This window comes from Taurulus bubalis (genome assembly GCF_910589615.1).
Source record: "Taurulus bubalis genome assembly, chromosome: 4".
Taxonomy (NCBI): domain Eukaryota; kingdom Metazoa; phylum Chordata; class Actinopteri; order Perciformes; family Cottidae; genus Taurulus; species Taurulus bubalis.
This window is the reverse complement of record NC_136592.1, coordinates 18663599-18676956: the sequence shown is the minus strand read 5'-3', so window position 1 is coordinate 18676956 and position 13358 is coordinate 18663599. Positions and strand designations below refer to the sequence as shown.

Below are 13358 nucleotides of genomic sequence, written 5' to 3'. Positions count from 1 at the left end.
ACCTATGCATCCATAACCCTTATTATCTATAAAGGATCAACCACTCAGCCAGTTCTAAGCCTTGATGATTAATGGTCACAAATTAAAATTGAGATCCACTACTAACATTAAACTTGAGGAGGTTTAACTTTTAATTTGAAGAAAGTTAGGGGACAGACTAAACCAAATGAGTTTATTGATGCTGCTGAATTTATTTAATTCCTGTAGTTCAGCTAGAAAACGTCTAAATTGAGAAACATCTTTTCAGTCTTTCACATCAGCTGATCCAGAAAGACGATCTGCCAGGTGTTGCATATTTCCTAACTTTTGTTTCTTCTATTATTTCATATATAATAAAAAGTCTCACTTTTACTCAAAGTAACTATGACTATCAGATATATGTTATATGGATATGCAGTATTTCTGCAGGGGAAGAAAGAAAGAGAGGTAAAAAGTTATACACTAGAGATGATGTGAAGTACCATTGTGCTGAGAGGCAGACAGGAAGAAATTGCTGTGTTGAAGTATTAAATGAGGAAGAAGACAGAAGCGAGATTTAGAAGTTGAAGTTAAAAGGAGACAGCGAATAAGGAGAATCTGAGGGCAGAATAGATGGAGTATAAATATAATTTCTGGTGGCTCCTTTTCAACTGAATGCTGCAGGGAATTGAGCAGCAAGAAAGCAAATGAACCACTCCCCATCCAGATGTTGCTACATATGTAAACAGCAGTGTGTGCAAGAGTGAGTGTGTGTGTGTGTGTGTGTGTGTGTGTGTGTGTCTGCATGCGTGCATGCATGCATGCGTGTGTGTGTGTGAGTGTGTGTGTTGAAGGGTGTGTAATCGAGTTCTATTCTGCAATTAGCATATTTGCCGATTGTCATGGCGGTACTATGGGAGGATGTAATTATAGACCCATGTGTGCATGCAAATGAGCCACCATCCTACCTGTCCTTCCTCATCTGCTTATATTTCTTTATTTAGTGTGTGCAGTATTGTTTTTACAGTGATAAAGTGTAGTACATTGTTTTAACATATCAGTTTGATTGACTGGCTTCGCTTCTTTCCTCTTTCTCTTTCCTTTCCTCTCTCAGAGCTGCACAAAAGTTGAACTTAGCATCCAAGAAGAAGAAGCAGAAGACCGCGGCAGTCATGGCCCCAGTGACAACATCCTCACCGCCATGTGATCCCCCTCTGTTCCCCACCAATTTTAGCTCGGCCCTGTTAATGGCCCCTCCCCCAGCTCCACCCTGCCTTCTCCGTGCAGCCAACAAAATCAAAGATACACCTGGTCTTGGAAAGGTAAAGGAAATATACTTCCTCAAAATCTTCCTTCCTAAAAAATTAGTTAGTCTTTATTTTTGAGTAGACGGTTATGTGTCCCTTTTTTCAGGTTTGTTCATAATGGTGAATTAATATTCATTAACTTATATTTCTATAAATTTGGTAGGTGACATAATGCAGTTTATTTCATATCATAAGTTGACTGCCAGTTTAATGTTTTTGATAAAATACATTTTATAAAAATGTTGAACTTTACAGCAAATGTCGAGTCTCAATTAAGTCTGTGTCAGACACATTTAGTTAGTTATAAAGTTTTGTTATGATAGATAGACTCATCTTCCTTGACTTTTGAAGATGAATCTGTATAATAACACCTGAATCCACAAGAAGATAAGCATTTTATTTCATTAAAAAAAACTGCCAAATCCAAGTTAGTTGATGTTAAACAGTTTTGCAATTTGTTAGTTGTATTAGTGTAGAAATTAGTAATTTGTCATTAGTGTAGTGAAGTTTCTATTTTCTGTTGCCTTAGTAAATATTGATTAAATTATAGAATATAGACATTTTGTGGGCTGCGGAGGGACTGATGACAGTTGATTTTGATTATTCATTTTATTCAAACTACTGTATTTGTAAGTATACAGGGGTTCAGTGTCAGTTCTTGGCGATTTGGTGGTTTTCACTGGTCAGCTTTAAAGTACTGAGCTGTAGTATTTCCTCAAGACGTTGGCCGGTTTGTCCAAATGTATGCACTGTTGTGTGTGCGTGTGTGTGTGTGTGTGTGTGTGTGTGTGTGTGTGTGTGTGTGTGTGCGTGTGTGTGTGTGTGTGTGTGTGTGTGTCACCCCTCTGTACATTACTGCAATACTGGTGGAATGCAGGCTAATGGTTACCACGGTAACACATCTCAGGCTGACAAAAGTCATCTGTCACCATTGCCAACGGTTGATGGAACGCGCTTGTGTGTGTATGTTGCGGATGTGAGGGGGTTTCATGCTTCTCAAGTGTGTGCAATATTGATCGTCCATGTAATGAGTTTTTAGTGCCCCCTCCTCCACAGTTTGAGTGAGAGGCTCACTGATTCTGTGTTTGTGTGTGTCACTGCTGGAGAAAGAATGACGATGGAGGACAAAATCAAACAGACATCAAACAGCCATATGTCCATTCCAGTACACAGAGAGGGAAAGGGACCCCACACGTCCTGTTGTGATCATGGGCATGAGTAAGAAACGATGAAAGTGCATTACAGCTAGTTGTGCATATTGTGTTTGTGAGCTCTGGTCTGTCTGTCTGTATTTGTATGCATGAATGTGTGACAATGTTAGACATTTGACAGTGAAGTTGAAGATAGAAACACAGGGAGGGAGAGAGGGGTATGACATGCAACACAGGCTTGAAACAACCAGGGAAGCATCAGTTATGTGGCATGTGCTGTAACCATTCGGTCACCGGGGTCAATAGTTTATCAAGTAATTTATAAAATGAAATACTATATGAATACTTTAAATTAATTCACACACAGTCACAATGTTGTGGTTTAGGTCTGCAAATAGACTGTATATAGGAAGTGGACGTACCAATGGTTGGATGTCACCAACCATTGGTTTTTGGACTGTAGTTTTGAAACCTCGAGTTCAGCATTACTTTTTGGACTGTAGTTTTGAAACCTCGAGTTCAGCATTGCTTTTTGGACTGTAGTTTTGAAACCTCGAGTTCAGCATTGCTTTTTGGACTGTAGTTTTGAAACCTCGAGTTCAGCATTGGTTTTTGGCCGTCACCATCTTGGTTTTTGGCTGTCACCATCTTGGTTTTTGGCTGTCACCATCTTGGCTTGCCTATTTGCAACCAGAAGTTGCACAAGAAGGTGGAGCTAGGAACAATCAAATGCTGAATAAGACATTTATAAGCAACTGAAAATGCTAAAATGAAGTTTCATGAATGAAATACACTGTGAAAGGGTTAAAGCTGTAAGGAGAAAAAACGGACAACTCCAAGACAACTCATTGTTATAGTTATTTCTAACAATTGATTTACAGTCAAATCAGTTGTTAAAGTTGCAAAGATATACAGACATGTGACTATAGCAATGTTGGTAAAAAAATGCTTTCACATGAGAAACATTGTTTATTTCTAGTGTAGACATCTCAGTCATATTTAGTTGAGGCCTTTTATATTTTATTTGTCTTTTTTATGCTACTGATTATTTAATTATGTTGTGTTTTTAATTTTTTTGATTCAGCCCTCCTCTGAGTCTTCATCTCCGTTTCTGTCCATATGGAGGTGACAGATGTCCCCTCAGTTGTCAGGGAGACAGATTCACACTCTCATACAAGCACACTCACACACACAGCAGCCAAATTATACTGACATTATACACCCCTACGCTACAAGCCCATATACAGTATACATTATAAACCACATACACACAAACCGTCGTCACTGTCTGTCTGTCTCTCATTCTGGCTTCTGTTTCTTCTCACTATGATCTTCTCGGCTCTTGTGATAGCAGTGATTCGCTTCTCTGGCCGGCCGTGCTGCTACTAATGTTTAATTACAACTGCCAGACAGCTACCTTTTCACAGTCATGTGGATGTCTCACAGTAATCATTCTGGTGTGATCTGTGTAATGGTGGACTTTTGATAAAGGTGTTGAGTTGTTTTAGCTACGTGTCCACTTTGTCTTCCTGTTGCCCTGCTGGCAGACGGCTCCTTTCAACTGCGACAAATGGAGAATACAAAATAAAAAACAGTATCTGAACAGCAAATCCATTAAAAGAAATATTAATTATTTCTTCCATGTCTTTATTCCATTGTTAAAAGAGAAGCTTTATGTCTTGGGAAATGCGCCATTTCACTTTCTTGACATGACTTTAGATGAGAAGATGGATGGATACCTCATATTTTTACGTTAAATATAAAGCAACAGTCAAGACACTGTTAGCCCATTCAAGAAATGTCTGGAACGTAATCTCTATTAAACCACAACTTGTTTTTTACACTTCAGTTTTTGTATGGATTAAACAAACAAGATATAACTTGTTATTTTTTATATTTTGACGGAGCCAGGGCTATGCTTGGAAGTGTTTTCTGGCCTTAACTTCTTGAATTATGAATGGTAATTTATTTTAATTGCCTATATTTATCCAGTGTTTCTGACGTGTTACCCTTCGTTTCAACAATTGCTCTTGGCACCATGGCCTCTACAAATGGCGTGCAAAAAGGCATTTATGCTCGATGCGCTGTTCTTTGCAGTATTCTCAGGAGCACTACAGGGCGTACAAACACAAAATGGACTGTGAACGAACAAGAAGACAACAAGTGTTAGCCATAGAACAACCTCCTCATTGTCAAGGAGGAATTGTAATTAACTGTAAACTCATATGCCCTTATACAAGCCGTGTTAAGAAAAAAGTTGAGTAATGACTGCATTATAAGAAGTGGAAGTTGAAAATCCTGTAAACAATTTAATGTGGATTTTTATAACCTCCCATTTCTAAAGCATTGAAAAGAAAATTGGTTGTCTTTGTAAAATCCTCAGACATGTTAACAAGGCTTTTATCAGTGAATTATTTGTGACAGGCATTTCTGAAAGGCCCAGTAACAAAAATGTATAGGTGCTGGACCAAGCTCCACAACAACTTGCAGAGCCTTCATGCACAACGCGCAATCTGCGGTGACGTGTTGATGACTTTCTTGCACGTGCACCTTATACACCAAGCTTTAATTGACTCTCGTTGATATGGGGAATACAATAAGGACAGGACATGTACCAAAGCATGAAAATATTCTGGTATTTGGAAAATAACAAGCCTCTCCTGTGTAATCAATTGTAGGTTGCTAAAACCTAATCACACACACACACTCTCACACACACACACACACACACACACACACACACACACACACACACGCATATGGAAAGAAAATGACTGTGGTGACATTTCTCATGCAAAAATGTCACCTGCAGTGGGGGTTGGCTCCCTGCTGAAATGGCATTTGCACAGATTTCACACTCACACACACACACACACACACACACACACACACACACACACACACACACACACACACACACACACGCACACACACACACACTCACAAACACACACACAGGCTGGCATGCTCACAAATTTATAGGATTATATTGTACAATGAAAGATGTCAAGGAAGTGGCAAAGCCCCTGGTGGAAGTGTGTATGATACATCCTGCACAATACATGGGCTTGTCTGCCAGTGTGATGGGGCTTTAGTGTTCTCCCCGATGTTAATATGGCAGAAAACAGATTGAGACATCACATTTCTAAGCCAGGGGAAATCAACCTGCACAGGTCACATGTACTGGGGCTGTGTGTGTGTGTTACACAGAGAGAGAGAGAGAGAGAGAGAGAGAGAGAGAGAGAGAGAGAGAGAGAGAGAGAGAAAGAGAGAGAGAGAGAGAGAGAGAGAGAGAGAGAGAGGATGAGGGAGAGAGATGATGAGAGAGAGAGAGAGAGAGATGATGTATCCCTCATTGGACCCCTCTGTATTTCAAACTCCACTCTGTATTTCTATACACAGTGCTTCTCTACATGTGTTGTTGGTAAGCTCCGTTTCACTTTAATCAAATCAGCCAGCTGGGAGCCTTCCATTCAGACCCCTGACTGCTGGGGCAGATTTGTATCAATCGAGGAAGTTAGGCTGTGTATATATTATCGCTTAGAAAACCAACTGCAAATACATACAGCAGAGACTGTAAATGACAATTTTTTTAAGCTGTCAGATAAAAAAAACTACATATATGAAGAATACTGAGCAATCCTGATCTGTAATTAAGGAAAAAATCTTATTTTCTGATTGCTTTCCATGTCTTCAGCAAAGTTGGCAAATTGAATCAGTGAGTGTCATTTGGCAGCAGTTGAGGGCGACGAACGCATTAGTACATACGTATTACTGCAGAACTACGCAGTTATTATTCAGTTATATGTCCAGTGGTCCAGACAGATTCTCAATCTCAAAACCAATACTGTATCTCTACAACTATTGGATGCATTATCAATACATTTGGAACAGACATTTATGTTCCCTCAGGATTTATTATAGTAACTCTGTTAATCCCTTAATTAAATCTATTTCAATGTCAAATTTTACATTTGTCAAATACTTGGTTTATCCCCAAATACCTGCAAAAGGTGTCATGGCTCTATGGATGGCAAAGTTGCTGTCAGTCAGTGTGACTGAAATATAAAACAACTTGCCATTTGATTGCCATTTAAGTTCTCCACAGGTCAAATTGTATGAGCTTTTATGACCACATGGCTATCGTTTGTACTTCGAGCTTGCTTACAGGTTAAATGATAAATATTACCTGCCACACATGAGCTGTCTTTATCAACTTGCTAACACACTAAACTAATGGTAATTATAATAAACATTATTCCTGTCAAACATCAGCATTCAAACCATTGTGATCGTGGCTATGTTGGTATGTCGACGCAAAGTTCAAAGTTTTGGTTTACCGTAGTTTTGGTTTACCTTAGTCTCAATGTTACTTTATGGAGAGAAGTATTTTTGTAACCACAAACCATAATTCCACAGTTTGGCCACTATGTAAAATTTGCTTCAAGGCCTGGGGCTCTTCCAGGGGGCTTACAGCCTCACAGAGGTGCTAGCATGTCTTGTTCAAGGCTGGATCACAAATACATGAGCCATGTCACAGTTGCCCCGGGGCTTTCAAAGTCTTCTGTAAGCTGTCTGCTGCACTTCACCCACAGTTCTGTATCATAACTGATTTACATACAGCAGTTTAATATATCTGAAGAGGGATAAGAAATATTATCAAAATGTTGAAATGAAAGCTAATATGGCGTACTCTCTCTCCTCTTTTCTCCCCTCTGTCACCTATCTTCACCGTATCTCTCTTATCGATGGATAAGGCTTATCTTTTGCCTTGCCATCCCTTTATCCCCACCCTCTCTGCTCTTCTCCATATCTGAATGACAATGAAGGACTGTGGGATTTTTTTTTTCTCCAGCTTTCATTCCTGCACCCAACATTTTGCACACACACACACACACACACACACACACACACACACACACACACACACACACACACACACACACACACACACACACGCACACACACATACACACGCACACACACATGCACCCTTACAAATTGCGACTTGACCTTGGGGGAAAATGATGCCATGACAGCTAATCAATTTTTAATAGCAGCAACGATCCCTCTCAGGCCACAAGCTGTGTGCGTCTCTGTCATGAGTGAGTATGTGCAAGTGCATTTTCCACAGGCATCTGTGTGTCTTCATGCCTATCTGGGAGTCTGTGTGTCTTGTATCTAAATGAGGGAGTGAGTCTGTTATGGGTTTCAAATTTGTCTCAGCCCTGGTTATGGTTCTCCCGTGCCTCCCTCTCCTCCAGCGGGCCTAGCAATACGACCTGGGTCTCCAGCAACATGGTGTCGGTGTTAGCTAAACATTAAGAATAACTACATAGAAATAGACAATCTTCTCGCTGATAGTCTCGTTTACTAATTAAATCATATAGAGGGATCAGGATTTAATTTAGACCAGATAAAGTTCCTCACAGTAAGTTAACATGGACGGTAATATAGTGGCTCATCTTTGTTGAACTAGACACAAATTCAAACCTCAGATCTGTAAGATATATGCAGCACTTCCATCTGATGATACCGTTCTCTGAGCTTGAATGAATAAATTGCTTAAAATTAGAATGTATCTAATGTTTGTAGCTATTTTTCTGTACATGTGTTTTCACAAATGTGTGTTTCTGCAGTCTTTTTTTAACCAATTAGAGCTCAGTCTTAGTCTCTTATTGATTTTCCAGCCAATAGTAATGAAGCACTGCTGTGAGGGACTATCGAACGATCTTCTCTCAGCTCAGGCTTGATGGTTGCTGTTTAGCTGAATTCTTTTACTTAAATTGACTCAGACTTCATTGTGTCTGTGAAGGAAGCTGTAGTGTATGAGGGGTTAGTTTCTCAGGTGAAAAAGGGACGCCTTGCCTCAACATCTGCCACAACATGTCACTTTAAGTATAGAAATGAACCAACAAGCTGTTCCAGGCGGGATCAGCAGTGTTGTAGTTTAATACACACACACACAGCCTACACTTTAATGTTGACGTAAATGTTGAACACATTACATCAGAACACAGATATCAATCGTTCCCCAAAGCAAATGGAAGTTTAATATTCACCCAGAGACTTGTTGGAAGAGTTGAAGAAACACTCACTTCTCAAGCATCCCTTCCTCAGTCCTGTTTTTCTTTTTTTTTCTTGGTCTTCATTTCTGCAGCTCACCACCCTGCATCAGTATTCACTGCAGCATGAAGTGTAAGAGAAAAGAGGAAAGTATAGAACGGATAAAAGAAGGAGACTGTGATTTGTCTTGTCATTTGTTCTGAAGGACAGGGAGGAAAAGTGAGAGGGAGATGAGATAAAGAAAGAACGGAGGGAGCAGTGGGAATGGAGTGGGTGGACAGTGCTATCGAGCGACACAATGTTTCTTATACATAAAGAGAGACGGAAGAAGGGAAAGGTGTATCGGTGTTGTGGAAGTGGGAGGAAGGGAGTAAGGAAGAGCAAAGGACAGAGACAACAAGAGAGGGATGAAGGTATCAGGGATTACACACTGTTAATGGTTTTTTTTCTATCTGGGGAGTTTAAAGTGACCTACTTTTCATTTAAGTGTCATCTTTAGCTGTGTTCATGTATAGCTGTTATCATTGTACTTTATTATATTTGAATGCAGGCAGGTGCTATTAGCACCCAGGTGTCCAAAGCCAGTGATGCTATTTTCAACCTGAGCACACATTGGGGGCTATATGTGTATATGTAGCCGACTGAAGGCTATGTTTCTTAAACTCAACCAAACTGTGACTGAAATAAAAAAATAATAATAATACTGAAAACAATAAGTCAACTAAATGTAAGGAGTTTGACCCATTCTTCTACCAATAACTAGTCCCTTCACATTATTTCTCTTTAAACTACTACTATCTTTCAGCTATCTAACTATTGGTAAATTAAGTAGCATAATTCAACTTGGCCGGGTATAAATTGCCGAATAGCTGCCATGTGACTATTCTCACCTGGGAACCAATAAACACTCCGTTTAAGGTATCAGCTGCAATAAACATTTAAGTTCCTTCTGAGGATTAATAAAGACAACTATATATATATATATATATATATATATATATATATATATATATATATATATATATATATATATATATATATGTCTTGCTTTTCTGAAACAAACTCCTTCTCTCTATTCCGTCTTGTTCATGAGAAGAAGCTCTGTGTTCTTCCCACGTATGTGTGCCTGTAAGTCATTCTGGCTGCAGCACTTTGCCACATGTATTGATTCACCAATGGATTGAGGCCAAGGGTCCTCTGAGAATGTCGTAAATGTGGGTTTGATCACACTTGCAGACACACAATTGCACAATTGGGCTGAACACGGGTGTAAACTTCCAGTGCAAACGTCCCTTTTAAAAATATGATGTTTTTGTTTGTTTCTGGAGACCAAACCAGCTTCAACCAGAACAAGAAATGACATCTCTTAAAAGTGGCAACATTATATTGATGCATCAGTTTTCTAGCTGTTGGTCATCACTGCAGAGCTTCAATAGTTTGAAAAATAAGCGAATATAAGTTAATGGCCGCTTGACTGACACCCTCAATACTTTGGGAAGTGGACAATGCGATTCCATGTCCATACACACACACACACACACACACACACACACACACACACACACACACACACACACACACACACACACACACACACACACACACACACACACACACACACACACACACACACACACACACACACACACCTCTTGTCTTTCACACTTTTAGACATGATGGGGAAATGGGCTCTCAGGGGGGGGAAGACTTTATGAGTTACGCCTTGTAAAGTGTGCAACAGTAAAATCCTTCCCCCCCCCGGCTCATACTGATGTGAAGGGCTCTTTTATTGGGGTCAGGAGAGGGCGTAGCACTGCATCCAAGTGCGAGTGTGTGTGTGTGTGTGTGTGTGTGTGTGAGAGAGACAGTGTGTGTTATTCATGTGTTTTCCCGGGTCACCAAGGTTACATATTTATTGTATTCAGGTGGCATCTCAGTTTATCTTACAACTCGTCTATGGACACACTTTTAAATGTATAATTACCATCATCTTAGAAAGACTTCAACACACACACTCACTCACACAATTTATTGAACGAACTTTCTCAAATGGCCCATGGTCATTTAATGATGCAACCAAAGGAAAGCCTGTTAATGTGCCTTATTAGGTGTGTGTGTGTGTGTGTGTGTGTGTGTGTGTGTGTGTGTGTGTGTGTGTGTGTGTGTGTGTGTGTGTGTGTGTGTGTGCGTGAGTGTGTGTGTGTGTGTGTGTGTTGTGTGTGTGTGTGTGTGTGTGTTGCAGAAAGAGAGAGAAAGAGAAATATGCATAAAAACAGCAACATAGTAAGAGCTCTGAGGATGTAATTTGCCTTTGTGCTTTTGACACGGCAGTATATTACCAGCAGGCTTTTATGCTTACATTTTTATAAAACACTTATCCTTCTAGGTGAGTGTGTTCAGTTTAACATGACCTTGTTCTGGTTGCCTTTGTCTCTTTGCTTCAGTGCTTCAGATTAAATAAATTATAGCAAATCATTTGGACCAATTTTGTATCTCTTTTGTAGAAAATTGCTATGTTAATGATGTTATCTATCATAGTAATGCAGGAGAGGTTAATTCATTAATAGTCCAATTTATTTCAGAAATAAAGTCAAGCCCAAACATGAATATGCTGTACATTTTCTAGCATTTGACAGACATTATATGAGCCAAACACTCAGCTATCGGGTCTGTAGGTAAAATGCATAGTTTAACTCAATGGCATCTTCTGTTTATTCTGTGAGACTCAGAGTGCAGCGGGGTTTGGAGTTGAGTGTTTTCGGATTACTGTGTGATGTGTATACTCACAGTGGTGTTTAACTGGAAACACAGTGTAGAATCACACTTCAGACGATGATTCATCTGTGCTAACAAGCACAAACAGACGAAAGATCTCTCCTCCTCTCTTTCCTTCCCTCTTCGGAGCCACATAAACACAGTAGTCTCTTTTCATCTGCCCTGCACCTCTAAACCCTGTCGAGAAACTACTGCCTTGTTTAGAAAACCCATGGTAAAATAAGATCGGAAATAGATCTCATTTATTTTTTCATTGGTCACAGTATGCTATTAGGTACGGTCGAGTTAGCAGACATATAGTCATGAAACATTACAATAGAACTGAGAGTATCCTCTGTATTTTCAATCTATGATTAATGGCAGGACTGTTATCCCTGCAGAGATATTTTAATACTATTATCCATCCATCCTTTGATTCTCTAAACTCCTTTATCCTTGACGGGGTTTAGAGGTCCGCACACGGCACTGAGAAGCAGGTACACACAGATGCATAATCCTCATTCATAGTTTTGATCTTTTCAAGGATGTAGTCCACAAATGTTCTTTTGCGATTTCGAGGGCCAAACTGAACCGGCAACGCTTCCCAAAATGAGACCGAAAAAAAGAGGCCGAAGCTATTGATGCATTCATTCAGTTTCACTACGTCAAGAGTGTGAGGATGAGAAATTGCATATCTTCTGACTGTCAGTCTGTGTATTATATATTGTCAGCTGCTTTACTGTTTCCAGAATATTTAGCTCTTTGCATTTGTCATACCTTACTTAATGTTAACAAGCTATGTATTTTTTGCCATTAGTATTCAAAGCTGTAGCCAATTTAATGTGAACTAACACTGATTCTTATTTCAGTCTGGTTATCGTTCATGTAAGATAGCAAACTCTATAGAAACTCAGCTTTTTGCACGTTTTTACATTTTTACCTTGCAGATCCACTTGTCCACAAAATAAGTTTAAAAAACTGTTTTATTGCATCGGAAGAACTGAAGACAAATTAATTGGAATAAAAGGTGACTTATTGAGACATAATGTTTGTGACAAGACAACAACAGAGACATCACATGGCAATTGTGATATTGTCGATGTTAGAAAGGAGCTGTGCCTCTCAAAAACTGTAAAATTCATGCGGCAACCTCCAGGTCTGAAAATTTAAGCCAAAGCTTATAGATACAGCTTGATGTTCATTAAGCTAATTACGGTCCCATTTAAAGTAAATTAAACGATAAAGCAGGCTTTGCTATAGGGTGTGGCTACCTTGTGATTGGCAGGTCACTCCCACAATGTTGTCTGGTCTGGGTGTTGTCCATGTTACAACTTTAACCCTTTCATAGTGTGTTTTCAGTTCATGAAAGCTTACTGTAACCATTTTGGTTGCCTAAAACTGTTGTATTCAGTGTCTGGTTGTACTCCACCCTCTGGTACCACTTCTTGCTGCATGAAGCCAAGTTCGACGGCCCAAATTCCAAATCTTGAAGCTTCAAAATGGCAGTCCACAACCAATGGGTGATGTCCACTTCTAACCACAAGGGTTAAAATCCCCTAGTCCCCTCAGCACTTACAATGGGAGGAGAGTATAGTGCTGTACAACTGAGCCAGTGGTTGGCACGCCACAATATGCTGTGACAAAATACAATATTCACCGATAAGTCAGTTAATTTAGCATAACAGTTCAAACCATTTCACTTACTGTAACTAGCTCTCCCTGTATTTTAGCCAGCTGCCCAAATGATTCAGTTTTTTATGTCATGTGTCACTGCTCAACACTGGACAGGTGATGTGCAAAGTTGTAAAGGGAAATGAAGGGTGAAAGAAAGCAAGAGATTTGTCACCAAAGTAGAAAGTATAACTTGTAAAAGTAAACAGATTCATATATCTTATCACTTCCCGCCATACACTTCATAATCCATCCACTGTCAGCGTACATATCAAATATATTTGATGATCATTCTCTGAGACAGTTGGTGTGGTTAAGACTGAATCCATGAAGCTTACATTGCATCTGGCACTCTGCGTCATTCATCTGTTTTAACCAAGCCTCTCTTCCAATTGCCAGAAGGGAAAATATGGGGTACATCTCATGGATAATCATGGAGCATGTTGCAGGA

General features: G+C 39.6%; 1 protein-coding gene across 1 annotated transcript in view; it reads left to right on the top strand.

Moving 5' to 3' along the window:
- kif26ba (kinesin family member 26Ba) overlaps positions 1 to 13358 on the top strand; it is a gene marked incomplete at both ends in the record, with an annotated part of 75226 nt that overhangs the window by 36526 nt on the left and 25342 nt on the right. The window contains one exon of the mRNA XM_079217160.1: positions 1073 to 1280. Coding sequence (XP_079073286.1) covers positions 1073 to 1280 — 208 coding nt within the window. The remainder of the gene's footprint in view (positions 1 to 1072; positions 1281 to 13358) is intronic.